The sequence below is a fragment of the Lissotriton helveticus genome, chromosome 11 (assembly GCF_964261635.1).
Source record: "Lissotriton helveticus chromosome 11, aLisHel1.1, whole genome shotgun sequence".
In the NCBI taxonomy this organism is placed as follows: domain Eukaryota; kingdom Metazoa; phylum Chordata; class Amphibia; order Caudata; family Salamandridae; genus Lissotriton; species Lissotriton helveticus.
The window spans coordinates 398,963,952-398,991,707 of record NC_136072.1 but is presented as its reverse complement, the minus strand read 5'-3'; the positions used below and the strand labels follow the sequence as shown (position 1 = coordinate 398,991,707).

The window sequence follows — 27,756 nt, the reverse complement described above, 5'->3', positions numbered from 1 at the left end:
TAATTATGTTTATAAAGGTATAGATATTTGTTAGTTTTGCTTAACAAATGTTCATATTACTTATGGTTATATTATTCCAAATTTAACATGTATTTAGGTCACTGCATGAATAAGTACATTTTTATCGCAACTATTTATCTACAATTGCTTCACTATTGAATTAAAAAAATATTATAAATTATAAACACAAACAAATTAGCTTAAAGTACAGCGACATTTGAAAGTCTGAGTTTATTAAAAACAACTTAAATCTATATATATTACCTTCCTTATAAACATGTACCCTCCAAGCACTTATGTATATTTTTTTCGTACTTTACTTCTGATTCGGCATCTCCAATACACTGCAATATATCCTATCTTTTACCTCTCTAAATATATCCTCTACCTCAGTTTTCTTCTTCCTCTCAAACCTCATTCTACTACTTTCTCCAATGCAGTACCCTATTTCTCACACTATACCTCTCTCAATATATCCTCTACCTTCATTATCTGACTCATCACAAACCCCATTCTGTTATTATGATCCCCAAAATAACCCTTTCTGGAATGAATCCTGTGCACACGCTGAAATATCAATGGTCCTAAAGTCAGGACGCAAAAATGGCAAGAAATGGAAAGTTTCGTCAAAGGTTCAAAAGATTGCACGCAAAAGTTCATGTGGGTGAAGATGTCTTTTATAAATCAATTGTTGGTAAGTACAGAAAATAATAGCCAGCCGACACGTGTTTCATCACACCGTGAAGGAGATGTGACTCATCAGGGCTGTATGGTAAAGGTGTAAGCAGGGTCATGGTCGGCGACGTTGGCTCCATTACCCGGACCTCGTCTCGTGTACGTACGGACCTGGTACGTTGTCCTTCATTGATCTCCCTAGGTCACCTCGATAAGTCCGTGGACGTACCCATCCACCACTTTCGCTCACCCCCATGAGGAACGGGGTACCTAGGCTCTACCACTCGATCCTTACCACGTGGCCGACTACTGATTGGCAGTCGCCACCACGACCCTGCCTACCGCACGGATAGCGCCGTCAAGAGATCATACCGCTTAGAGCGCCACTTCTTCCTGTCTCTTTCAACTCAAACCCAGTCTCTTTCAAAAAAACATTTCTGGAATCTTTGCTCCTCGACCTCTCCTTGCACCATCCCAAACTTCTTTTACTATACAAATCTCCCAAACAAGCCTTTTTAACTCTTCCCTCTGACTCTTCCCCCTCCACCTCCCCTTTACTCATCCCAAACCTCCTCCTACTCTATAATCTCCCAAAAAAACTTTCTAGATCCTTACCTCTTCTTTATCTCCACTATCGTTTTTAATTCAACCAACAGACTCACATGTCCACTGCTCAAATTAATTTCATATTTCCCCTATACTAATTCTCGACTAATTCTGTTTGGATTCTGGAGAACGTGCTACCTGCCGAAAAGAGCTTTGACACCACATCAAGGGTAGCAAGTGATAAATACATGCCACCCCTTCCCTCTTCTATCCCTCCACCTTTCTTTTTCAATCTAAATAGCAAACTCACATATCCACAGCTCACATTTATTTCATATCTTCCTATACTAATTCACCACTAATCAATTTATGTGCTACTTGCCGAAAAGTGCTTCAACGCCTCGTCAGGGGTAGTATGCGCTATATAAATAAAATCAGAATACATAAATGTTTATTTTTGAGTTGAAATATATACACTTAATAATGTAAGAATATACATTGAACACACTTTGAAAAAAATTAAATTAAAAAAATGTTATGTCTTTATTCAATAAGAACATGTAATTTATATTATGTATTACAAACATATAACTATGTTTTGTTATATTTCTAAACATCAATAATAGTACCTAAATAACACAAACTACTTCTACTACATAAATTTTACAGTGAAATAATCGCACTCCTCCGTAAACCATTGACAAGCTAGTGTTGGTCAGTAAAGGGATAACATTCACTATTTCCACTCCAATCTATACCAGTTTGGGGAAGGTGCTGGAGGTAAAGGGGTGACATTTACTATTCCCACTCCAATCTATACCAACTTGGGGAAGGTGTTGGACACTAAAGGGGTGACATTTAGTATTATCATTCAAATCTATACCAAGTTAGGGAAGGTGTTAATGCCCTCACCAGCACTTGGAGTAACACCCCAGTGCTATCTCGGTTCTGCTCTCTTTGCACCACTAGTGTAGAATCTCCAGCATATGTCCTGTTTGCCTGTCCAGCCTATTTACACCCGAGAGATAAGTGGCTTGCACCAATATTCAGGCAGATGGGAACATGTGGTCATAGCGGAAGCATTGCGTATACTCAGATCAGACCCTAGACTAGTGGTAGCTTGTGCAGTGGCAAGGAGTTTGGGCCTTATGTGGGGCATCATGAGGAAGCTGTTGCAAGCAGATAGAGGTTGAGGGGTAAGAGGAGTAGCTTACCTCTTCTGCTTTGTAATAACTAGATGTCTCAGCTTTTTTGCATTTTATCACGGACACTGTAAGATCTGCGTTGGCTGCATATCATTTACTGGTTGGCATCACAGCGGACCTCATTTGAAGATGTTGGCTCTTTGGAGGCTATTGTTGTTACTGCCTTGGGTGCACTGGTTAGAGGACTGCTCCGTATATGCATCATATTCTAGGTCCCAGCCCTATATGGTCCAATGATGTGTTTTACATTTTTAACAATTTATCATTTTTATGATTGAATTGAATTCCACATTTCTATCCAGAAATTTGATGCCTATGATTTGTTTTTTTCTTCTAATAGTTTTAAAGTTTTATCAATCAATAACTTTGTATGTATGAGTTAAACGCACCTTACAATTAGGGGAATTTGCTATCCGTTGTTTGTTTGACTCATATTTTAACATTTTAAGCAAGAGTTATAGTGCGCATCACACTTTTTTGGTCGAATGACCAAAAGAAGTTTGGATGCTTTTGCTAGAAGGTGTTGGACACTAAAAGGGTGACATTTACTGTTCCCACTCCAACCCATACCAATTAGGGGAAGGCTTTGGACACTAAAAGGGAGACATTTAATATTCCCACTCCAATTTATACAAATTGACACTGAAGGACTTACATGTACTATTCCCTCTCCAGCCGAATACCAATTTGGGGAAGTGCTGGACACTAAAGGGTGACATTTACTATTCTCACTCAAACTTATATGAATTTGGTAAAGGTGTCGAGCACTAAAGCGGTGACATTTATTATTCCCACTCCAATCTATACCAATTTGGGGAAGGTGTTGGGCAATAAAAGGGTGACATTTACTATTCCCACTTCAATTTAAACCAATTTGTGGAAAGTGTTGGACACTAAAGGGGTGACATTTACTATTCACGCTCTAATCTATACCAATTTGAAGAAGGTGTTGCACTGTAAAGGGATGACAATTACAATTTCCTCTGCATTCTAAAACATTCTATGTAAGGTGCTACAGAATAAAAATGTGAAATAAACCATCATTACTCCATACTGACACTTCATTTTTCATCTATAAAATAAACTAAAATGTACTTAAAAATGACATTAACCAAAACTGCAAACCTATATATTAAAAAGTAAATCTTAGCATATCAAATAATATTATCACTACTAACCCCTTCCATGCTGGGCCGATTCTGCTCCCGTGCTGCAGATTTCAGCGCGGGTGCGGTCATGACGGCCCCCAGCCGTCATCAGCACACGAGCACTGTAGTGCATGACGGCTGGGGGCCATCATCAGCATGCAAGGGGTTAATAGTTAATATATTAATTTACATACCATTCCTAAAATTTGAACCTTAAAATAAAAAATGAAATATTAATCCAAAATTAAAAATAATAAAAATTAAATTATACAAAACCAGATTTTAAAATTAAATTAAAAAGATTAAAACATGTAATTCATTTTTCGCACAAAAATACTACAAATGTAATTTTTTATTTAAAAAATGCTCATTAATTTACTTTTTGTATGTTTTAATTACATTTCTTTAATGTAAATATTTATTTAAATTTATACAATGAATTCATATTTTTACATGTAGTATAATTAATATTTGTTAACTAATTATCCATTATTATTGGTACAAATTAATAATGTAACGTAACAAAATACAATCAAAACTTGCAATACTAATTTGCATATCATTAAAATAATGTACATTTAATCAACATTAAAATATCCAAATTTTAAAATTCTCCTACTCTTATCCCCTGAAACCAAATATACTGCTGCTAGAAAACAATTATAAATCCATTATTTGTATGCAATAATGCTACAAAAACAAAATTCAACAAATTAACAGTTAATAAATTATGTAACTAAAAATACAAATAAACCGAATTCCTAAACATATTAAATCAAGCAAACTATAATACATTGACACTTACAAACGATATTACATATAATTATATTTTCTAAATCAATATTTTTTAAACAATATGAAAAACCACACTTAAAGCTCTATTTTAGTCTTTGAGATTTCTGTTGATGATTGTTTGACATCCCAGTATTCTTGACACAATATTTCTCTATCACAATATTTTTTATTTAATATTTTGTCCAAACACCATTTGAAAAAAATGAAAATGAAAAGTTTTTACATTTTCATTTACTAGTAAGCTGTCATCCTGTGGATCACTGCCAACTTTAAAAAATGTTTTGTAAACATTCACAAAGCTGGAAGGGGTCGTTTGGGGACCCCTTATTTTCTGCAAATCGGTTACTGCCTTATTTTGAGTTGGTAGTTATTATTAAAATTCTGCAACCAGATTTCGGTCGCAAAACATTAATACACATCAGAAGGAATCAGTATTTGGAAGGGATGCCTTTAATATGCCGATTCTAAAAACAATTCCTAATGGTTACCTAAACCCATTTAAAAATTTGGAAAACCTTACCCAAATCATTACATTGTTTAGTCCATTTAAAAAGGGTTTTAGTGTTCTCAAACCCACTGATTTACCAAATCACAGTGTTTGCAAATGCTAAAGCCATTTGAACATGAGACCCACTGATTTCTAAATACTAATTTCTTAAAATTCTAAATCTAGGAGTCACTAATTCTCACCATTTTACTTCAATTCAGTGTTTTCAACTATTAAAAAGCTTTTAGTTATGTGTTAATCCCTTCTAAGATCCAGAAAAACGTTCTGACTCATTAAATGATATTGCAAATGGATACTGATTTGGTGCCTGGAAAGGTCTTGTTGTGGGCATCCCTTCCAAATACCGAATTGGTATCTAATGTATCAATGTTTTGCACCCAAAATCTGGTTGAAAAAAAACTGACACCTCCAAGTAGGTGGCATTGCATTCACAAAAGGGATAGGGTCCCCTTGGAACCCCTTCCACTTTTGGGATGTAAAAAAGAAGTTTGTTTTATGAGTAAGCAGTGGTGCAAGGGACCACTGCCAACTCCTAAAGTACCAATAAAAACATAGGGCCTGATTCACAAAAGTAATCTTAGGCAAGATTCTAACTTTACGACTTTCGGTATTCACAAAAGGCATTTAGGAGTGGTAAAGTTAGGATTCCTAACTGTACTACTCCTAAAGTGAGACAAAATCCTAACTTTATGACTTTCGGTATTCACAAAGGACATTTAGGAGTGGTAAAGTTAGAAATCCTAACTTTACTACTCCTAAATGCCTTTTGTGAAAACCGAAAGTCCTACATTTTGGATTTTTTCTCAGTTTAGGAGTTGTAAAGTTAGGAATCCTAACTTTACCACTCCTAAATGCCTTTTGTGAATACCAAAAATCGTAAAGTTTGGATTTTGTCTCAGATTACTTTTGTGAATTGGGCCCATAAACTTTTTTTTTAAACAAAGTCCCTTTACGGAAAATGGGCTGCATTTTTAAAAAAAAGGTTAACTTTATTGAAATGCAATCACAGACGGCTGGCCACATCAGGCCACTATCACTGTGATGTCCTCCAATCATAGTGAGTTGTAATTTGAGACCTGCATCTTGAATATTTATGTAGTAGGTCAGACTGCAACCCACTATGATTTTTATTTTAAGAACTGACCTATTAGTACATAGGTTGGTTCTTAACAATCTTTACTGGAAGTAAAATACTGATCACAATTTGTGACCACATATTCATACATCTGGCCAAACCTTTCTTAACCGCATGCGTGCAGGGGGAATTCCGCCCGTACGCTGGGTTTTTAAAAAGCGCACTTTACGTGACGAGCTGGGCTCATCATGAGCGTGCGAGGAGGCTATGCCATGACGAGCCCAGCTCGTCATGAGCGTCGAAGGGGTTAAAAATGGTATTATTCATTGCTTCTGCAGAAATTGAGCACATACATTTCAAAGAGAGGCACAGCCTTTCTTTAACTAAAACACTACACTTTACTACTCATGCTAGCACAGCGCTGCACAAAAATAGATATAGTTTTCGGATTTATTTAGGTCCTATTCAACTGTACACAACCCTTCAGTTGTCACCCTCAACGTCCTTTATGACATATGGAAGATAGGAACATAAGCTGGGATGCATTGGAAATCCAGGTTCAAAAGGTCTCAAGCAACAGATGGCACATAATGCAAAGGTGCTCTGTAAATAGGCAGTTTTGAAAAAATGCAGAGTGTTAACTTGAAGACAGAAACAGTGAAACAAAACTCATAGATTAAGCCCCTGTGGTCTTGCCCTTCTGCAGGGTCACTTAAAGCCGGGGATGCATTCATCTGACCTCCTGCACACAATTAAGCACCAGTGTTAATGTGGATGAGCGAACCACTGCAATGGGTCATATACGCAGCTTAGCTTGCCATCTGCCTGCCTGTCTGCCAAGAATCACACCAAGCTCCCACTGACACTCACACTAATCTCAGACAGATACAACAAATGAACCACTGCCACCAACAACTATGGGGATATGCACATACACACCATGCACAAAAGGCACAGCAGACACTCCTAGAACACATATAAACAGACCCTCCAGGATTTCGCGATTTCATGGTTTGCTGCGAAATCGGTACTTTTGTAAAAATGCCGCAATTTATATAAAATGCCGCGAAATCGGCACTTTTGTAAAAATGCCACGATTTTTACAAAGGTGCCCGCGAAATCGGCACTGCTTGGACCGCGGCTGCCTTTAGGGTACAATCAGTGCCACAGCGCCTGCTGGCAACTCGGGAGGGCACAGCTAGAGCAAGGATTCTGACTGCCTCCCTCAGGCTGTTCAGTGTGCACCGTGAAGTGGAATGTGAACGCAGCTCAAAGCTTGTTCTTTGATTGCGCTTATAATGTCACCGTGCACATATTGGGCACAGGGCCTCCGGTCAGCGGGTGCCAAAGGGGAGGCAGGAAGGCCTTTTGCCCGCGGCTTGGATGTTTACCTGCCCCGGACCTGGCCACCCCGCCCACTCCTTTCATTGTTAAGCCCCACAGGAGCCAGGCATGGCTATTTAAGCTTAAGGTGACTTCAGCAGCGTGGGGGGTGGCAAGAGGAGGGCCCCTTCAGCAGAGAGCAAAACTGGTTATGGTTACATCAGCACACAGAAAGGTAAGAAGGGCGAGGAAGGATGAAGATAGCGGAGTCCGGATGGTTGATGACCGAGGAAGAAAGCACAGTATTAGAGTGTTTTGGAGTGTTTAAGTGAGAAGAAGAGAACACCGTTTTCAACGTAAATGTGTCATTCACCAGTGGGCTTTACTTTATCCCTCCCCATATTTGAACCCACCACACGTCCAAGTGGATATCAGTTTTAGCAGGCGACTTATGTGGGGCAGTTAAAGAGCTTGCTAAGACGGGATGCAAATCGAGTTTTACTCTACATACGCATCACGATTGGTGCCAAAGTTATAAAAGCTATACAATTCCTCCTTGGAGGAAGGATTGCAGCCACCATGCACCAGAGAGGCAAGGGTGACCTCCCTGCTGAAACCCAGAAAAACAGCCACAGGTCTACTCTCATACAGACTGCGATTACTATTAAACACCAAATGCAAGATATTAAGTAGGATCATAGCGCGCAGACTACTTCCCCTGCTCCCACGGCTGTTACATGAGGACAAATGTGGTTTTGTACCTCGGCGCAATACCTTTCAAAACATTTGCCGTTTATTCTGCCTAATGAATACGGTTCGGGGACAATATCGATTTGCTGGTTCATTGTCAGCAGCATTAGCTCAGTACGGAATACCCCAAACCGATATGCACTGGGTTAACCTCTTCATGTTGTTAAATAACAAAAAAAACCCGAAGATATCTGTGTTTGTTGTAGGAAAAATGTCCAAATAAAATGCCGCAAAATTGCAGCTAAATTTCCTTATTTGTGCCGAAAAATTTCCATATTTGTGCCACTAAATTTGCTATTCCATGCCGCTATATCCTGGGGGGTCTGTATAAACACATCATATCACATACCACATACCACATACCAACCCCATATATCCACAAACCTTTACCATACATAAAGGCAAAAACATCAAAAATTGAGATGATACAGACACTACACACATAAAACATAATCCCACCCACAAGAGATGTATGTTAAATAAGTTAAAGTGCATTTGTGTAGCTTTTTCTTGAAAGGTTTACATGTTCGTGAAGTGCTTTCTGAAGCTTTGTGTCCTTTACAATTCTGTGATTCTCATTTACTAATCTAAGTAGTCTGTTGATATTGTAACTTTGAGTTGTGTTCCATGTTGTGTGAACTAAGTTTTATTTTGTGTTGCTTAGAGCAGAACAAAGTTAGATTAATGTGGAAATGGTAGGTTAGACCAATGTACTTTTAATGATGAGTTACACAGAGTAATGTTCAACCAGATCCTGTCATGGCCTTGTGTATTACTTTATGTGAACTCATGCGTGTGTTTAAGGGTATATTCCATTAGTTTTGAGTGGCTGGAGTGTACGATTGACCTTTGCTCAGCTTCGTTTTGTTGTTATATTTCAAGCCACTGAGCCTATCATGTGGGTTTTGTGTGATACTATGTGGGTGTATATTGTTTCAGTTTAATGTAATTCCATTTGGATGATTGCTAAATGAGTTGGGGTTCAGGTGTAGACGTGTTGGTATACCATAAATTAATGTATAGTTAGTCAAGTATATGGCCTGGCAGCATGTTGAGTGTGAAAGAAAGCTATGTGTTGTGCCGATAATGTGCATTTGGTGTGGGATGTAGGATGAGTATAATTTGATCTGTAAGTGCTGTTTCCCCGGCAAACACTTAGCTAATTAGATGGCTGCTCATTATTGTCAACATGATAGCGTCACAAGTTGGGTCTGATGGTAACTGTTGTGAAATTTGTGTATCTAACTAGATTTGAATGCACCAGTATGATAGAAAATGTTTAGCCAATTAAATGGCTTGAAGACATGTTGTGCTTGTAATGTCTGATACAAAATTCAGGAGGCTGGCCCAGAACGGGTGATAAACGGATCCCTGAGGGAAAATAGAAAAGATGGGAGGGAAGCATGCTATAAACCAGGCTAAAGAGGCCAGAGAGATCACCAGGGAGATTGATCACCACAAGGACGCTCCAGAGGAAGATAGCCAGATCACTACACTAGCAATGTGTGCCAGATCTTTCCCCAACCCCAACTGCTTTATCCATCATCATAAGGAACAAGAGTTAGGCAAAATTTAACGCCCCTACTTCTTGCCCACCGGATATACCCCTCAATGAATTATCCTCTCCGAAATGCACCCACCCTGTATCCACAACCAGAGACCAGAATATCAATTCTAGCAAGTTCAATGCCAGACTGATGTTCCCAGTTACTCTGCACTCTAGCTCATTTCCCCCAGCCTCATAATCTTACACTTTCAATTCTCACCCCTGACCAGCCTCCCAGGTCTGGATGAGTTGTGCAAACCCTGTCCATGGAATATACAGTGCCACAAAACCGGCCCTAAGGATTCCTGCTGCTCCTAGGAACCATTTCATGTGTGACTGATAAAGTGCCAGGAAGATACAGGTGGCATATCTATGAAAAAGTCACCACTCTGGTTGGTGAGCCTAAATTTCCAGAGCAAAAGAGAAGCAAGGGCTAAATATGTTTTACTCCCCCATCAGACCAATCTCACATAATTTGCCACAAAAGTTGTGACACACAGACATTCTGTGACAAAATTGACAAATCCACTTGCACAGGTCCAAATAGCATAATCTAACACAGTAGCCCCAACACCCTCCGACCTCAAGACCACAGCTAGCTGTATTTCCAGAGATATTGCCTGCAGATGAATGAATGGCTTGCATTCAAACGAAAAGCAGCTGTTAATGAAGGAGATTGCATAAATCGCACTGGGTTGGCCCATTTCACAGGACACATTCCATGCAGGCAGACCTACCAAACTTGCGCAAATCTCAAGGTCCTTAAGAATATTTGCACTAGTTGGCTGCAGTCATTTGAGGTCATTGCATGGACTGAGCATTGGGAGCATAGTTAGTGAGGTTTGGGCTTGTGAACCTCTAATTTCCTAACTAAAAATGTAGTGGATGGCAGGATGGAAGACTGAGATGGCCAAGGTTCTGAATGGACTCTTTCCATGAGGAGTAGGGCCAGTAATTTGTATTAGGTTGGTCAGCTCTTTCTAGAGTGCACAGTGGGTGAACAACAATGGGCTGGAATACTACCCTGATTAATTGAAACTGGTGCATCCCATCACTTTTCGGGTGATTGATGTTAAGTCGTACGCCTGGAAACTTGAGAATGGCATCACATTCCGAGCTTACTGCTAATGTTTGTGAAGTTCAAAAAGTTGTGAATTAGTACATTAAAGCCTCTTAGTAAAATAAAAATAATGAGAAAAACCAACACAGACATAGCAGATCTGACTCAGGATACCCAAACCCAACTACCAAACCAATAATGCATTTGAAGGGTATCATATCCCAAAACCCGTCCCTCTGAAGCTCTGCCTCTTCCCATCCCACCTGAGCCTGTTATTTCTCCATGGGAACTCATGACTGCTGTCATCTACAACATAATGGACTGAAGTCCCAGCACTGGGATCACTTATTTCAAATGTATTTTCACTGCATGCACTCTGCTTTATTGGTAGAGTTGCAAATCAGTGCATCTGGGCAGGGCTCCCTGTTTCTAGTTTTCGCCTTTTACAAATAATTTTATCAAGGGATTGACAGCCCTCTGTTGTAAGCCTGAGTTGCAAATAGAGGAGGGCGTGCAGGCAAATAAATTGGGCGATCAGAGTCAAAGCCAAGCCCTAGGTCTGGCTCGTGTCAAAGAGTTTGTGCACAAGTCGAGCCACGAAAACGTTTGGAATATATATAGTGAAGCAAGCATTATGTAAAAATATGATACACTCTTTTTTAATAAAAAAAATGATTTCCTTAACTCCTTTTATGCTCATGATGAAATGGTTCTGTCATGAGCACAAGTTCTAGTGTGCTTATGACTGAACCATTTCGCCATGAGCACATGCTCAAGAAATCCCTCTGCTGCAGACAGCAGAGGGATTTCCCTTTTTTTTTTGCCTGGGGAGGTGGGAAGAGCTTCCCCAACCTCCCCAGGCCGATTTTTGTATTTCATTGAAATGACGATCGCGCGCATGGCAGGCCATCGTCATTACAATGAAATCAAAACTGAAACTTAGTTTCAGTTTCTCAGTTTCGGTGCTTGTGGGGCTATCTCAGCCTCTGAGCACCGAAAAAGATGGGAGAGGTATCGTTGGAAAGGGGAGAATCTCCCCTTTCCAATGGTACCCTTTCCTAGTGGATCCCTGCTTGGTTATCAACCCAGGAGGGTGAGCCCCAAGCAGGGATCCACCCACTAGTACCAGGGATGGAGGAGAGGGCCCTTGGGCAAGGGCCTTTGTGCCCCCATTTTTTTTTGGGCACAACAGTCTTTCTGCCACCCCTGGGGGCAGATGGGGTCAGTAGCTCCTAATCTTCCCCCCGGGGGCAGAAAGCCCACTGGACACCAGGGATTTTTTTTGACAATGGGGTGGGGGCTGCCCCAAAAGGACTTGGCAATGCCCCCACCCCCAATATAAATGTCAGTCTTTCTGCCACCCCTGGGGGGCAGATGGGGGCAGTAGCCCCCAATCTGCCCCAGGGGAGCAGGATGCCCACAAAAACAGGGATTTTTTTTATTGACGTTGGGGTGGGGGCTGCCCAAAAAGGGCATGGCAATACCCCATCCCCCCACAGAAATGTCAGTTTTTCTGCCGCCAGGGGAACAGATGGGGGCAGTAGCCCTCAATCTGCTCCCCGGGGGGGGGGGCAGATAGCCCACTAAAAAACAGTTTTTTTTATTTATGTTGGGGGTGGGGGCTTCCCAAAAATGGCATGACAATCCCCCACCCCCCTCCAGAGAAATGTCAGTATTTCTGCCCCCCTAGGGGGCAGACAGGGGCAGCAGGACCCAATCTGCCCCTGGGGGGCAGAAAGCCCACTAGACACCAGGGATTTTTTATTGATGTTGGGGCTGCCCAAAAAGGGCATGACAATCCCCCACCCCCCTCTAGAGAAATGTCAGTAGCCCCCAATCTGCCCCCCGGGGGCAGAAAGCCCACTCGTATCAAGGGATTTTCTTTTTTTAATAATGGTGGGGTGGGGGCTGCCCAGAATGGGTATGATAATGCCCCCACCCCAAAAAAAATTACCGCAGTCTTTCTGCTCCTCCCTGGAGGCATATCGGGGCAATAGCCCCTGTTCTGCCCCCCGTGGGGCAGAAAGCCCACTAGACCTAAGGGTTTTTTTTTAATCCAGGGAGAGGTCAGCCAGGAATGGGCATGCCCATGCTCACATCTCCCCCCAAAAATGCCACAATCTTTCTGTCTCCCTGAGGGGCAGATGGGGGCAGTGGCCCCTGATCTGCCCCCAGGGGGCAGAAAGCCCAATAGGCGCCATCGATTACGCTGTCTTTTTTTATGCGCGGGGGTGAAGGCTGCCCAGAATGAGCATACTAATGCCCCCCCACCAAAAAAATAGCCACAGTCATTCTGCACATCTTGTGGGCATATTGGGGTAACCCTCCCCCGATTTCCCCCCAGGGTGGCAGAAAGCCCACTAGGCACAGACTTCTTTGTAGCAATGTGCCTACCTGTGGATTTTGGGCCCTACCACAGCCGGCACATAGGGAAACCTAGCAAACCTGTACATTTTTAAAAACTGGACACCAAGGGGAATCCAGGATGCATTGACTTGTGTGCCCCACACCAGAATCTGTTACCCAGAGTCCCTTGCAAACCTCAAACTTAGTTAAAAAAACCTTTTTCCTCACATTTCTGTGATGGAAAGTTCATGGATCTGCGTGGATCCACAAAATTTAACCCACCCCGCATTACCCAAAGTCTTTTGAGAAAAATGGTACCTAACTTGTGTGGGTGGGCCTTGTGCTCAAGACAGGAAACGGCCTAAAATGCAACGGTGGACACCCCACATTTTCATTGTGAAAAATGTCCCTTTTTTTGAAAAGTGTCTAGCTGTCGATTTTGAACCCTAGCTCTGATGGCAGCTAGGGAAACCTAGCAAAACTACACATTTTTGAAATCTAGACACCAAGAGGAATCCAGGATGGGACGACTTGTCTGGCTCTCGCCAGGTTCTATTACCCAGAATCCCTTGCAAACCTCAAAATTTGTCCAAAAAATACATTTGGTCACATTTCTCTGGTGGAAAGTTCAGGAATCTGCGTGGATCCACATAATTACACCCAACCTGCATTCCCCAAAGTCTTCCAAGAAAAATGGTACCTCACATGTGTGGGTAGGCCTAGTGCCCACGACAGGAAATGGCCCAAAGCACCACGTGGACACTCCACATTTTACAATGAAAACTGGCACTATTTTGCAAAGTGCATAGCTGTAGATTTTGAACCCTAGCTCTGCTGGCACCTATGTAAACCTAGAAAATCTATACATATTTGAAAACTAGATACCCAGGGGAATTAAGGATGGTGTGACTTGTCTGGCTGTAACCAGGTTCTGTTACCCAGAATCCCTTGCAAACCTCAAAATGTGTAAAAAAAACACATTTCCTCACATTTCTGTAGGAGAAAGTGCTGGAATCTCTGTGGATCCACAAAATTCCACCCACCCCGCATCCCACAAAGTCTCCCGAGAAAAATGGTACCTCACTTGTGAGGTTGGGTCAAGTACCCGCGACAAGCAGGGGCACAAAACCTATTGAGGCGACATCAAAATTACTTATCACAAAACAACCTGGTTTTGCAAGGGGGGGGCCATCTTGGGAAACCAAACAAACCCACACATTTCTCAAAACTAGACACCCTTGGGAGTCCAGCAAGGTATGGCTTACGTGGGTACCCCAACATTTCCCTACCGAGAATCCCCTGCAAACCTCAAATTTAGATGAAAAAAATCACTTTTTTCTCAAATTTCGGTGTGGGAAGTTTTAGAATCTGCGTGGATCCGCAAATTTCCTTCTACACAGCATTCCCCCAGGTTTCCCAATAAAAATGGTATCTCACTCGCTTGGGTGGGTCAAGTACCCGTGACAGGCAAGGGCCCAAAACCTATTGAGGCGACATTGAGATTACCTATCTCAAAACAACCTTGTTTTCCAAGGGAATCTCATGAGTTTTTAGCCCCAGGCTCGGCGGCCACCTACGGAAAACTACCAAACCCAAACATTTCTGAAAACTAGCAATGTATGGCTTGCATGGGTCCCCCAACATTTTCCTACACAGAATCCCCTGCAAACTTCAAATATTGTTGAAAAATCAATTATTTCTCACATTTCTGTATGGGAAAGTTGTAGGTTCACTGGGATGACACAAATTTCCTACCACCCAGCGTTCCTTCAGATCTCCTGACAAAAATGGTACCTCACTTGTGTGGGTAGGCATAGTGCCTGCAACAGGAATTGGCCGAAATTGTACTGGGGAGACTTCAAAATCAACTGTAACAAAACTACCTGGTTTTGGGCTCAGCGGCCATCTTGAAAAACTACCAAACCCACACATTTCTAAAAACTAGACACCCAGGGGAGTCCAGCGAGGTATGGCTTGCGTGGGTCCCCCAAAGTTCCCCTACCCAGAGTGCCTTGCAAACTTCAAATGTATCTGGAAAAATCACTTCTTTCTCAAATTTCTGCGTGGGAAAGTTCTGGAATCTACGTGGATCCACAAATTTCCTACCACCCAGCATCTCTCCAGGTCTCCTGATAAAAATGATACCTCAGTTGCGTGCGTTGCTGTTAGTCCTCGGCGAAATGCGAAGTCAACCACAGGAGGCACGCTAACCCCTTTACGAGGATCGGAACCTCGCTTATCCGGCAAGGCTTCCTCACCATCAACACCAGACCCTCTCGAACAAGTCGATAAGAATATCTTTCCCAGCTCTACTCCACCGAACCTGAGCACTATCCGCTTGAATTCCGCTCTGGCCCCAATACTGTCTCTATATCCAGAGCCTCGAGTCCAGCTGCAATTATTCGTGATATACTTGTTGAAGTCCAACACTACCACACATGGGTATCCCAAATAGCCCCTGATATTATTTTCCTACCCGGACCGCTTGTCTATTTCAGCAATTTTTATCTGCACAAACTGCATTCTCCACTAGGTAACCCTCAGTCTCCTTTTTGGTGCCGTCATCGACCCTGACTGGTCACCGATTATTGATCGATTCTCCACAACCTTTATCGTAATATAAATATCCATCACATACCTTGAGATATATGATATGAGATGGTATCTTCCTAATGAAGGCACCCCAGTGTCGAAACGCGTTGAAGGAATCCACCTTTTTCTATATCAATTAGGATACTATATCTACTGTTGATCATTTTGTCTTGATTCTATGTGTAGAGAATTTTTAATTCCTTTTTATAAAAAAAGAATATGTACTAGTAATTATTTTTATCTGATTTTTATCAAATTTATTAAACTGAATATTTTTGCAATTTAAAGTGTCTTTTTTCTGTCCTTGTTTACTTACATTGCCACCTTCCTCTTTGTTGCCTGGGCTATTTACTTGTCATAAAAATGGGTCAAGTACTCGTAACAGGCAAGGGCCCAAAAAGTATTGAGGAGACATCAAAATGACCTATCACAAAACATCCTGGTTTTGCAAGGGGGGTCACCTGGGTTTTTGGTCCTGGACTCGGTGGCCATCTTGGAAAACTACCAAAGCCACACTTTCTGAAAACTAGACACCTGGGAAAGTCCAGTGAGATATGGCTTGTGTGGATCCTCCAACGTTTTCCTACTAAGAATGCCCTGCAAATCTCAAATTTTGCTGAAAAATCACTTTTTTGTCAACATTTTTTTGTGGGAAAGTTCAGGAATCCACGTGGATCCACAAATTTCCTACCACCTAGTGTTCCCCCAGGTCTCCCTAAAAAAATGATACCACACTCGTGTGGTAGGGTCAAGTACCCACAACAGGCAAGGGCCCAAAAGTATTGAGGAGACATCAAAATGGCCTATCACAAGACAACATGGTTTTGCGAGATGGGTCACCTGGGTTTTAGGCCCCGGGCTCAGCGGCCATCTTGGAAAACTACCAAACCCATATATTTCTGAGAACTAGACACTCAGGGGAGTCCAGCAAGGTATGGCTTGCATGGATCCCCCAACGTTTTCCTACCCAGAATGCCTTGCAAACCTCAAATTTAGCAGAAAAAACTAATTTTCCAAATATTTTTGGGTGGAATTCCGGTGCCAGCACAAATTTCCTACCCCACAGCATTCCCCCCAGTCTCCTGAGTAAAATGATACCTCACTCGCGTGGGTGGGTGAAGTACCCGCGACAGGCAATGGCCCAAAACGCATTGAGGAGACATCAAAATGACCTATCACAAAACAACCTGCTTTTGTAAGAGGGGTCACCTAGGTTTTTGGCCCTGGGCTCGGCGGCCATCTTGGAAAACTACCAAACCCACATATTTCTAAAAACTAGACAACCAGGGGAGTCCAGCGAAGTATGGCTTGCGTCGGTCTCCCAAAGTTTCCCTACCCAGAATGCCTTGCAAACCTCAAATTTAGCTAGAAAAATCACTTTTTGCTCAAATTTCTGTGTGGGAAAGTTCTGGAATCTACGTGGATCCACAAATTTCCTACCACCCAGCGTTTCCCTCAGTCTCCTGAGTAAAATAATACCTCACTTGTGTGGGTGGGGCAAGGGCCTGTGACTGGGAAGAGCACAAAACATAGGGAATAAGGGAATAACGCCGAGAATTCTAAGCGCTACATTTTTTTAAAAATACGTTTTTAGCCAATTCTGCATTTGACACCCACACAAGTGAGGTATAATTTTACTCGGGACACTAAGAAAAAGGCTGTGGGGTAGAACATTTGTCCCGCCATTGTGATTCCTTACAAAAATATGTGGAAAAAGTGTTTTTTTCAGCTAAATTTGAGATTTGCAGGGGATTCTGGGTAGGGAAACGTTGGGGGATTCTGGGTAACAGAACCTGGTGCGAACCAGTCAAGTCACCCCATCCTGGATTACCCTGTGTGTCTAGTTTTCAAAAATGTATAGGTTTGCTAGGTTTCCCTGGGTGCCGGCAGAACTAGGGTTCAAAAACTACAGCTAGGCACTTTGCAAAAAAAGGGTCATTTTTCACTGTGAAAATGTGACGTGTCATGTTGTGTTTTGGGCCGTTTCCTGTCGCGGGCACCAGGCCTACCCACACAAGTGAGGTACAATTTTTCTCAAAAGACTGTGGGTCACGCGGGATGGGTAGAATTTCGTGGATCCACGCAGATTCCAGAACTTTCCACCACAGAAATGTGATGAAAATGTGTTTTGTTTGACCAATTTTTAGGTTTGCAAGGGATTCTGGGTAACAGAACCTGGTGCGAGCCAGTCAAGTCACCCAATACTGGATTCCCCTGGGTGTCTAGTTTTCAAAAATGTGTATGTATTCTAGGTTTCCCTAGGTGCCGGCAGAGCTAGGGTTAAAAAACTACAGCTAGGCACTTTACAAAGAAAGGATCATTTTTCACTGTGAAAATGTGGTGTGTCCACATTGCGTTTTGGGCCATTTCCTGTCATGGGCACTAGGCCTACCCACACAAGTGAGGTACCATTTTTCTCAGAAGCCTTTGGGGAACGAAGGGTGGGTAGAAATTTGTGGATCCGCGCCGATTCCAGAACTTTTCACCACAGAAATGTGAGGCTAATGTGTTTTTTTTACAATTGTTTAGGTTTGCAAGGGATTCTGGGTAAAGAAACCTGGTAGACAGTCCCGTCACCCCATCCTGGATTTCCCTAGGTATCTAGTTTTCAAAAATGTATAGGTTTGCTAGGTTTCCCTAGGTGCCAGCAGAGCTAGGGTTAAAAAACTACAGCTATGCACTTTACAAAAAACGGTAATTTTTCATGGTGAAAATGTGGTGTGTCCATGTTGCGTTTTGAGCCGTTTCCTGTTGTGGACACTAAGTCTACCCACACAAGTGAGGTACCATTTTTATCAGGAGACTTAGGGTAACACAGAATTGTAGAGCAACTGTAATTACCTATTGACTTTTGATGCATTTCTGCCTTCCAAATGAAAGACAATGTGTAGAAAATAGGTGATTTTGAAAAATGACCTATAATTCTCATGCTAGTTAGATAATCCCAATTTCGGAAATGTGCAAATATCTACGGTTTCTAAATTTATATTTTGTTCCCATGTCAGAAATACGTAGGTGCCTTTCATACTGTTTTTTCCATGTACACATTTTCCCAGAATAATTGCTATATACCCGCTACATAATAAAAAACCATTGCAAGTTGCTGCTCAGTTATTGGCTCTGGGTTTGTCGGGTTCGTGGTGAACCTACAAGTCCTATATATCCACACAACCAGAGATGTCCAGCGGATGTAACGGTATATTGCTTTCAAACAGCTGTCATAATTAGAAGAAGTTACAGGTGAAAACGTTGACACACATGGCTGTTTTTTTTCAACTAATTTTCAATTTTCCCTATATTCAATACTTAGTTTCTATAAAGAAACTTTGAAGGATCTACACAAATGACCCCTTTATGATTTTAGAATTTTGTCTACTTTTCTAAATTGTATAGCTTTCCAGAATTTATTATTGCTTTCATACCCATTTCTACTGTTAACTGGAAAGAGGTTGAAAGCACAAAAAAATTGCAAAAATAGATTATGTCCCAGAAAAATGGCAAAACTGTGTAAAATATTTAGGTTTTCTGAAAAAAGTCTGATTGTCCCTGAAATCTGGTGATTTCAGCACCACCATACCCCTTTCTTGCTACCATTCACAGGGAAAAACCAGATGCTTACATATGTAGCCCTTTTTTCCCATTTTTCCCCCAAAAAAAAAAATCTACCTGTATTTTGGCTAATTTCTGGGTCCCCTGCAGGGAAATCCACAAATCCTGGGTACCTTTAGAATTCCCATGATGTTGGAAAAAAAGGACGCAAATTTGGTGTGGATACCTTATGTGGTAAAAAAGTTACAGGAGCCTAAGCGTGAATTACCCGAAATAGCCAAAAAAAGGCTTAGCACAGGAGGGGGGGGGGGGGAGGCCTAGCAACTAAAGGGTTAACATGCGGAAGCGCTTCACCTGAGTAACTTGGATTATATCATGTAATAGAAAGACATTAAAGGTTTTTACAAATGTCTTTGGCTCTGCCCCTAATGATAATGCCATTGGTGAACTAAGAGGTAGGTCAGTAGTCATGTAAAATATCTAAACACGACCTAGATTCTAATTATAGATGGAGCAACACTTAAGAAGTGCTTGAACAACATACATGCTGAACTCAAGGAATTTTCAAAGAATGCTTATATGTGATCATAAAGAAAAAGAAGGTTTTATGAAATAAAATACGTGGATAGGATCACACAATGGGGTCAAGCAGATTATCTGGTTTTGCATTCTGAAATTCAGCCATTCGTAAGGTGTCTCTGTCTCTCTTTCCCATTTACATCAAAGTCACTGTTTTGCCTTTTATTCTTGGCACATAGTGAGGAAAACCAACACATAAATAGCAGACCTGTCTCACGGCCCACACACCAAACTCCAACTCCCAAGCCAATAGCTGGGCCCCTGCTGAGCATTATTTTGCACAATCTGACTCCCTGAACCAAACGGAGAAACCAGTGATGACGTGGGTGATGTGTGGAAACCCCCAAATATCTCACATGAACAGCATCTGTAGTAAATTGGTGAAACAAGTAGAGGATAGAATGCAATCTAACTAATGGGAGAAAGCAGTGCAATAATCTCTGAGGGAAGAGCCACTCTAAGTACAGATGAGGAGAAAATGCTTGCGGAGAGTGGAATAATATGATACCTCCAGGGTCAACAGGGTCAACAAAAGATAGATTTGGGTTTAGATGGTTTAAAGGAAGGGTAGAAAGAAACAGGAGGTTTAAAATAGCAACACGAGGAGTTGTAAGAAAGAGTTACCTATCTCCTGGCCATTAGTTGTGTCTCTAACAGTGGGCAAACATGAAACACAAGGCAAAAACATCCGACACTCTGGGGCATATTATCAACAACTAGCGATATTTATCGCTAAATAGGCTTAGCAATTTTTTTTTATCGCCGAGCATCGCCGGATTTTGTCAGAGATAACGTGCTGTTAGCAACGTTTATCTGTGAAGCAATAACATTTCCGGCGATAGCAGCTAAATGCGTGAATATCGCTGTAAATCCAGCGATATTCATGCTTTATGGCTAACAGGGACTTAGCCTGAATATCCACCTCCCATTGGATATACAGGCTAAGAACTGGTCTGAGCAGGCGTTAGGTTTTGGAGATATTCGCGCTTAGCGCAAATATTTCCATTGCTACGCCTGCGTTGATAATAGGCAATAGCGATGTTAGCGACTGCTTTCAGTCGCTAACAGGTTGGGTACGCCCACTTTGCATGCAATTAGCGATAAGTATCGCTGACATGCAAAGCAGGCCCCAAACCGCTTGCTATCGCCTACAAGCTGTCGCTAACTTCTGTTAGCGACAGCTTGCTAATAGGGCGATAGAATTATCGCCGCTTACGGCCGCTAAAGTGGCGATAATCTCTTATTGCCCTCCTTGATAATATGCTCCTCTGTTTCCTTTCTTGTCCACGTACTGCTTATGCAGTTGTAATCAGTCACTTGGGCTTATGATAATAGAAGTAATTTAGGGCCTTGTCTTTCACCACCATGATGTACATTAAATAACATTTAATTTGGGGGTAAAGGTTTCTTTGTCATTATCTTTAAAAGGCAAAGTAAACCACATTGGAGAAGGCTTGAGGTAGGCTTCCTACACCACATGCAGCGAAGGGAAGACAAGTGCATGTGAAAAAAGCACTTGCAAATCCAATTAGCCTGTTTGGCTTTTTGACTATCTGCTGCACCACAAGTAATTACTTGGGGCTAGATGTAGGTAATTCTGATTTACCTACTCTTAAATACCGAATTTTACCGAATCGGTATTTAAGAGTAGGTAAATAGGAAGGAGGCAGATGTAGGTAATTTTAAATTCAGAATTACTGAATCTGTAACATTCGGTATTTATCGATTCTGTAAATACAGATTCGGTATTTCCCATTGATTCCTATGGGCTTTGACGGCCATAGGAATCAATGGGAAATACCGATTCTGTATTTACAGAATCGGTAAATACCGAATCCTGCAAGGGTGCAGGGGGTGTCACTTTGACACCCTCTAGAACCCTAAGTACAGGCTTGTGTGACATGTGGCACACATACATTGCCTAAGGGCATGTCTGTGTGCATGCACACCTGAATTCGGTATTTTACCACACAATAGAACTAAGGGCCTGTGGCACTGTAAACTGTGCCACCTACATTTGGAATTACTGAATCGGTATATTTACCAATTCGGTAATTTACCGAATCGGTAATTTTACCGAATCGGTAAATATACCTACATCTGGCCCTTGATGTCCCTCTTGAGTCAGGTCCAACTAATTTAGGTCTTCACAAAGCTTTAGTAACTCAAGTTGTTACTAGATGTCTCTCACGAGTCAGATGATGTTGTTTCACGTGTCCTTCACAAAGCTGAGATGATGTGGCTTCAATTTAAAAATTTAAGATAAACATTTTTGCTAATAAGTTGTAATTGTTTCCTATAGGAAATTCGACTACTAAAATGGGATTGATACATATTGAAGTTTTTTGCAATTGCAAATTCCGATTCGGTGTTTTTGCAACTGTTAAAATGTTAGCATATATGAACTTATGTTCTTTGAACTCTGCCGCTGGGTATATGATTGGTCAAAGTAAATTAAATGTAATTAGTTTTTGAAAGACTGGCATTTGAGTAATCAGTATTATTACTGACTACATGTTGTAGATGTAATGTTAAGCATTGTAGCCCTTCTAATGTGTTGACCTTCCCAGACTTTTGGTATGAGTGGAAAAGGTAGTGAAAATTCATATAATTAATCAGGGTTGATATATCAACAATGCACATCAGGAATGGAGGTTGGCAAGTGTGATGTGTGTGTCCATTTATGGGTAGCCCTGAAGTTTGTCCAATGGTTCATTGACTATTTCATTGTCTGCTAAGCGACCTCGTCGTGTTTCTGTAGAAAATGCAATAGAACATCTTAATTTCTTACTTACCTTTCTTTCCATCTACATGTAGGATGTTGCATGAAGAATTGATAATGTGGGCCCATCTTTACTGTCACAAACTTTATATGTGATATATTGGTCTGTTTCACATTCAGGTGTCCTATGTTATGTACTGTTTCCGTGGATGCAAATACTACACAGTCTCCAAATGTATACTGGACGGTGAATTTCGTATTTCTCATGAAGGTGTTTGTTGTTGCGTGTGAGGTTGGATGTTTCATGGTACTCCTCTATGAACACCCTTAATTAATACCTTGGATGTGCCGCCGATTCTGCGGAAGTGCGGCACTTCCGCAAAACGGTCGGAGCCGCGTCGACCATTGGCCGACGGCAGCACCAGCGAAGTAGCGTTGCCGTCGGCCAATGGCCGATGGCAGCATGGAAGGGGTTAAACCTGTGGCCATTTATTTATATTTCACCAAGGAAATGTTTATTTTTTCTCAATTTCCAACATATTCACAGAAAATGTAATTTTATTATTACAGGCAATATTTCAAAGTATTTCTGAATATATCAGAAACTGTTTTCCATACAATGGATTTAATCCAAGCACAGTAGATTATTTGTCAATGTTAATGTTTATTAATAGTTTTAGAAAAATAGCTGTGCTATTAGATTAAAAAACAATTTATCCTAATATGTGTAATGAGATCCTTTTTAAAACCTCAAGTCTGACATATGTTTCTTCATTATGCAGGTTAACTACACAGGAGAAAAGCACTGGCTCCACATCAGTTCTGATGCCAGCAGACTTGCAATCATCTGGAAGTTTGGTGGGATTTATATGGACACCGATATCATCTCCATTAGACGTATCCCAATGGAGAATTTTCTGGCTGCACAGCATCAGAATTTTTCCAGTAATGGAATCTTCAGTTTTTCTCCCCAACATGGCTTTGCATGGGATTGCATGAACAATTTTGTCAAAAAATACAATGGAAACCTCTGGGGGAACCAGGGCCCATTTTTATTTACTAGAATTTTGAAAAATTGGTGCAGTTTCCCACTGTTCAATGGCAAGGAGGATGGGTTGTGTCAGAACATTTCAATCCTGAATCCTCAACGGTTTTACCCCATTGGGTACCCTTCCTGGAGATTGTATTATAAAGTCTGGAAGACCAACCCTACCTTTAATGAATCTTACGCCTTGCACCTATGGAATTACATGAACTCAGAGGGAAGATCTGTGGTTGCAGGGAGCAATACACTAGTTGAGCACCTTTACAAAACCTACTGCCCAAAGACCTATGAGGTTCTGATCCAAAACACGTGAATGTAATTGATGAAGATTTACAGAAGCATGGACTGGGTCAATTGGCTGTAATTTAATCAAGTCAGGTTGATCAACGTTATTTTACTTTTTTAGTATGATTTATCCTTTTCCTTTCCACTCAGGAATGATCCATGGGAGATTCATGGAAGAAGCAAAGCATCTGGGATTAAATCAAATTAATTAGTTATTAGTTGTAGGTCATTTCCAATATTATACGAGTAGAGCATGAGTGTTATGAGTCATTTTGCCAATCACAGTTAATACAAAGCAGAAAGGAAGACTGACCCCCCATTAGATGTTACAACATACGCCTAAGGTGGTATTCACTCTGTCCGGGTGAGGGTCAGCTGGTAAAAGCGCATGGATCACTTTGATTAAAGCTACGTGAACCTAGCTTTCTAAAGGACACTCAGAGTAGATAACAGAATGGTGATTGTCTATAAATGCAAAAAAAGGGGAAAAAACATGTATTCCCTATCCCACCAGATGCCCAACTTTGAAACGAGTGAAGGCATTACTTACACTAAGACACATTTCCGCTGGGGATGAAGAGTTAGAATTTCAGTAAAGGTCCTGGTATACTTGGCTTCTAGTACCAATGACTAACAACGGATGGGAACCATACCATATATATGTAAACTTTTAGAAAGCACAAAACAATTTTGTAAATCTATTTTTTATGATACTGGCTATTTTGACTGGTTTTGGTTGTATCCATCAGATACTATGTGATTGATATAAATGTTACTTTTAATTTGGTTTGGTGTAAATAAATACACATTTTTCCTATACATGTGTGATCCCATGTCATGTAACTGCTGCACTTACTCGAGATGAGGAATTATGTTCCAAGTGGAGTCAAACTAAGGTTCGTGTTGGCTATAATATTTACTCTTGGCACATCTCAACACCTAAAATATACCCAGTGTGCTCAACAAAGTGTATGGTCAGCAGATATTGACTCATCAGTGTCAACCAAACAGGATGACATGGGACCTAAAAGGAGGATTGATGTTGCTTGAGACCTTCTCCTCCTGACTTAAAACCCCCTGGTGCTCTTTTTCAGCCACCACTTTTCTTTTCACCAACCAACAGAGCTACATACTTCCCACAGGTTAGGCCAAATGCTGCCATGCATGCTGATCTATTTATTTCCGCTCAACAGCATACAACCTCACCTTGGTCTCATTTGCTGTCTGCACAAGAGGTGGATGGAAACTAAGCCAACCCCAAACTCTAACACAATAATGGTGAAGCACTTTCCAAAATTCCAGACAGGCATCACTTAGGTGAAGAAGTGAGAACATTAGAACAGCCCAAACTCAAAGCCAACAACCCCAGGGTGTCCTTTTGCCTAATTGAGGAAGACTTTATAAGTATATATGCAGATCTAGTGCTTGCAATCTTGTTCTTCCCCTTATTATCCTATTTGGGCTTATGCACACTGGGATTCTATGCTGTGAAAAAGGGTGCAAAGTAATTGAACCTGTGAGGACTAAAGACTAAATGGTCAACTTATAAAACATATCTGAAGTGAGAAGTGAGTGAGCCATGCATAAAATGAAGCAGCAGCAGCAGATGAAGGTCCATCTATAATACTTTGGGCTTGAAGGGGCAGATTATTCGGTACCTAAATATTTTTGTATGGTTGTCATACAGGATCCTCCACTGGTCAAATGGAACTTTGGTTGTCGCCTGAAAACCTTTGAAAGGAGCTAGCATCAGCAATACATTTCAATTACAGTGAAACCAATCTGGCTCCAAAACAACAACAGAGGATGGTCTCCAAACCATGAAGGTTTATTAGCACATTTTAGTCAGGTTATGTTGGACTTGGCCCTTTTTGCAGGGTCATCCCTGAACTTTTTGCCTTCATCCTTTATTTTGTCTGACCTGTTTTTGTTGGTTGTATGACTCTGGACACTTTACCATTGCTGATCAGGGCTAAAGTGCATATGCTCTCCCTAATGTAAATTGATGTATGGATTAGTGACTCCATGATTGGCTCGTTTAGTTTACTTGTCAGACCCTAGTACAGTGCACTGCGTGTGCCCAGGGTTTGTAAATCCAATGCTGCTGGTGAGCTTGCAGCACTGATTGTGGCACCCATCGGAGCAGCTTGTAAAGTGTGTCTCAGGCTTGCCATTGCAGAGCCTGTGTGTAGTCTGGTACGGCTATGTTGACTGGGCAAGTGCACCTACTTGCCAGTACCTAAACCTCCCCCTTTATACATATTAGTCACCCCTAAGGTAGGCCCAAGGGCAGGGTGCATTGTAGGTAAAAGGTAGGACATGCCCTGATGTGTGTGGCCTGTCCTGATAGTGAATGACAGCTGTTATCGTTTTACACTATTGCAAGGCTACCTGTTCCCCATAGTCAAAATGGGAAGCTTGATTATAACACCTTATAATCCTAACTGACTCAGGGAACTAGGTAGAAATTCGAGTTTAGAATGCCTGAACTCAGACTGATAAAATACATATTTTAGTGAAGTTGGTTTTAACATTCTCTGTTTGAAAATACCACTTTTAGAAAGTAGGTATGTTCTTGCCTAACTGTCCAAGCCTGCCTCTGCTAGGTTGTGTATTCCTTCTCTGGAGTTTGAGTGACAGAGGCTGGGGGATTCCAGGAGACAGGGTGAGTCAGCACAGGGCTGAATAGACCAATCTGCATGTAGAGTGGTGGGAGGGGAGCACCTGGGACCTGAATAGGGCTGTGCCTGACTTCCACAATGCTGGCTCCACCACCTGTGGTGTGTCTGATGTCCCTAGCCCACACTGTCAAAGGAAAGAAGGAGTCATGTCAACAAAGTGCTCCAGGACTGACCAGAACTGGTTTGGACTAAGTACAGACACTCTCTGCCTTCAGAGAACAAAGAGAATAGTAGTATAAAAATTGGGGCCCAGAACTTTAGATCACTTCTGGGAATCAAGACGAACCTTTGCTGAGGAGAAGAACTGGGAAACTGAAGGAGGAGACTACCCCTATGCTGCCTGTCTTTGGGGTTGGCCTGCAGAGGTTGCTCCATTGCCAAAGAAAGGAGAAAAAAGAAGGAGTGTGCTTTCATTATCTTGAGGAAGATCTCCAAGGGTTTGAACTTGAGCTTGCCTCCTGCCCAAAGTCTCAGGGATACAAGACTTCACCCCTTCTGCTTGCCTGCATCTAGAACTCCGGTTTTAGCTGCTGCAGAAGGAAATTGCAACACCGACGCTGGCGAGCGACGCCGTCTTCTGCACAAAGCCGTGAGCGCTACTCCGACTTGCAGCGGAGACCCGCCGCCGGCCGCCGTGTCACATCGACGCCAGCGAGTGACATCATAACCTGTCTGAAGCCCTGAGCGCCACTCCGACTTGTGCCGTGGCTTCGACGCCTGCTGCTGGGCTGCATCGACTCCGAAGCCAACATCGACATCTCGGAGCTGATCCTCGAGGTGGGTGACCAAGAATCCACCAACAGCACGACATCGTAAGGAACCGTGGTTTCGGCGCAATTGTGACGTCACCTCCCCGACACAGTAAGGAACCATTGTCTCACCTCCCCTGCGCTGCAGTAAGGAACCGAGTCTACACCTCCCCTGGGGTCGTAAGGAACCAACGCCACTCAGTGCCAACAAAGTCGCACCTCCCCGATGCCATGAGCTGTCTTTGTTTTTCATTGCTTTTCCAAGGTACTGTTCTTTGGGGTCTGTTTGACTATGGGCCCGATGCCGCGCCCCTCGCGGTTGACGCCGTACTTTATGATTTCTCCTGTCATGACGTCGTGATAACTCACGTTGGAGTTATCTGTTGCTAGAGATTGATTTTAAGTGAACAACCTATTTTTAAGTATATCTTGGGTACAGTATTGTGGATTTTTGTCGTTTGGTCTTGTGTTAAGTCTATATAAAAATACTTGTTTTTATAATACAACCTGTGTGGTGTCCATCTGTAGTGTTGTCACTGTATTACTGTATGTGTTCACAAATGCTTTACACACTGCC

General features: G+C 41.9%; 1 protein-coding gene across 1 annotated transcript in view; it reads left to right on the top strand.

The window, feature by feature from the left end:
- A4GNT (alpha-1,4-N-acetylglucosaminyltransferase) overlaps nucleotides 1–26,980 on the top strand; it is a 176,068-nt gene extending 149,088 nt beyond the window's left edge. The window contains exon 2 of the mRNA XM_078667803.1: nucleotides 23,202–26,980. Coding sequence (XP_078523929.1) covers nucleotides 23,202–23,777 — 576 coding nt within the window. The 3' untranslated portion in view covers nucleotides 23,778–26,980. The remainder of the gene's footprint in view (nucleotides 1–23,201) is intronic.
- Nucleotides 26,981–27,756: the final 776 nt, after the last annotated feature.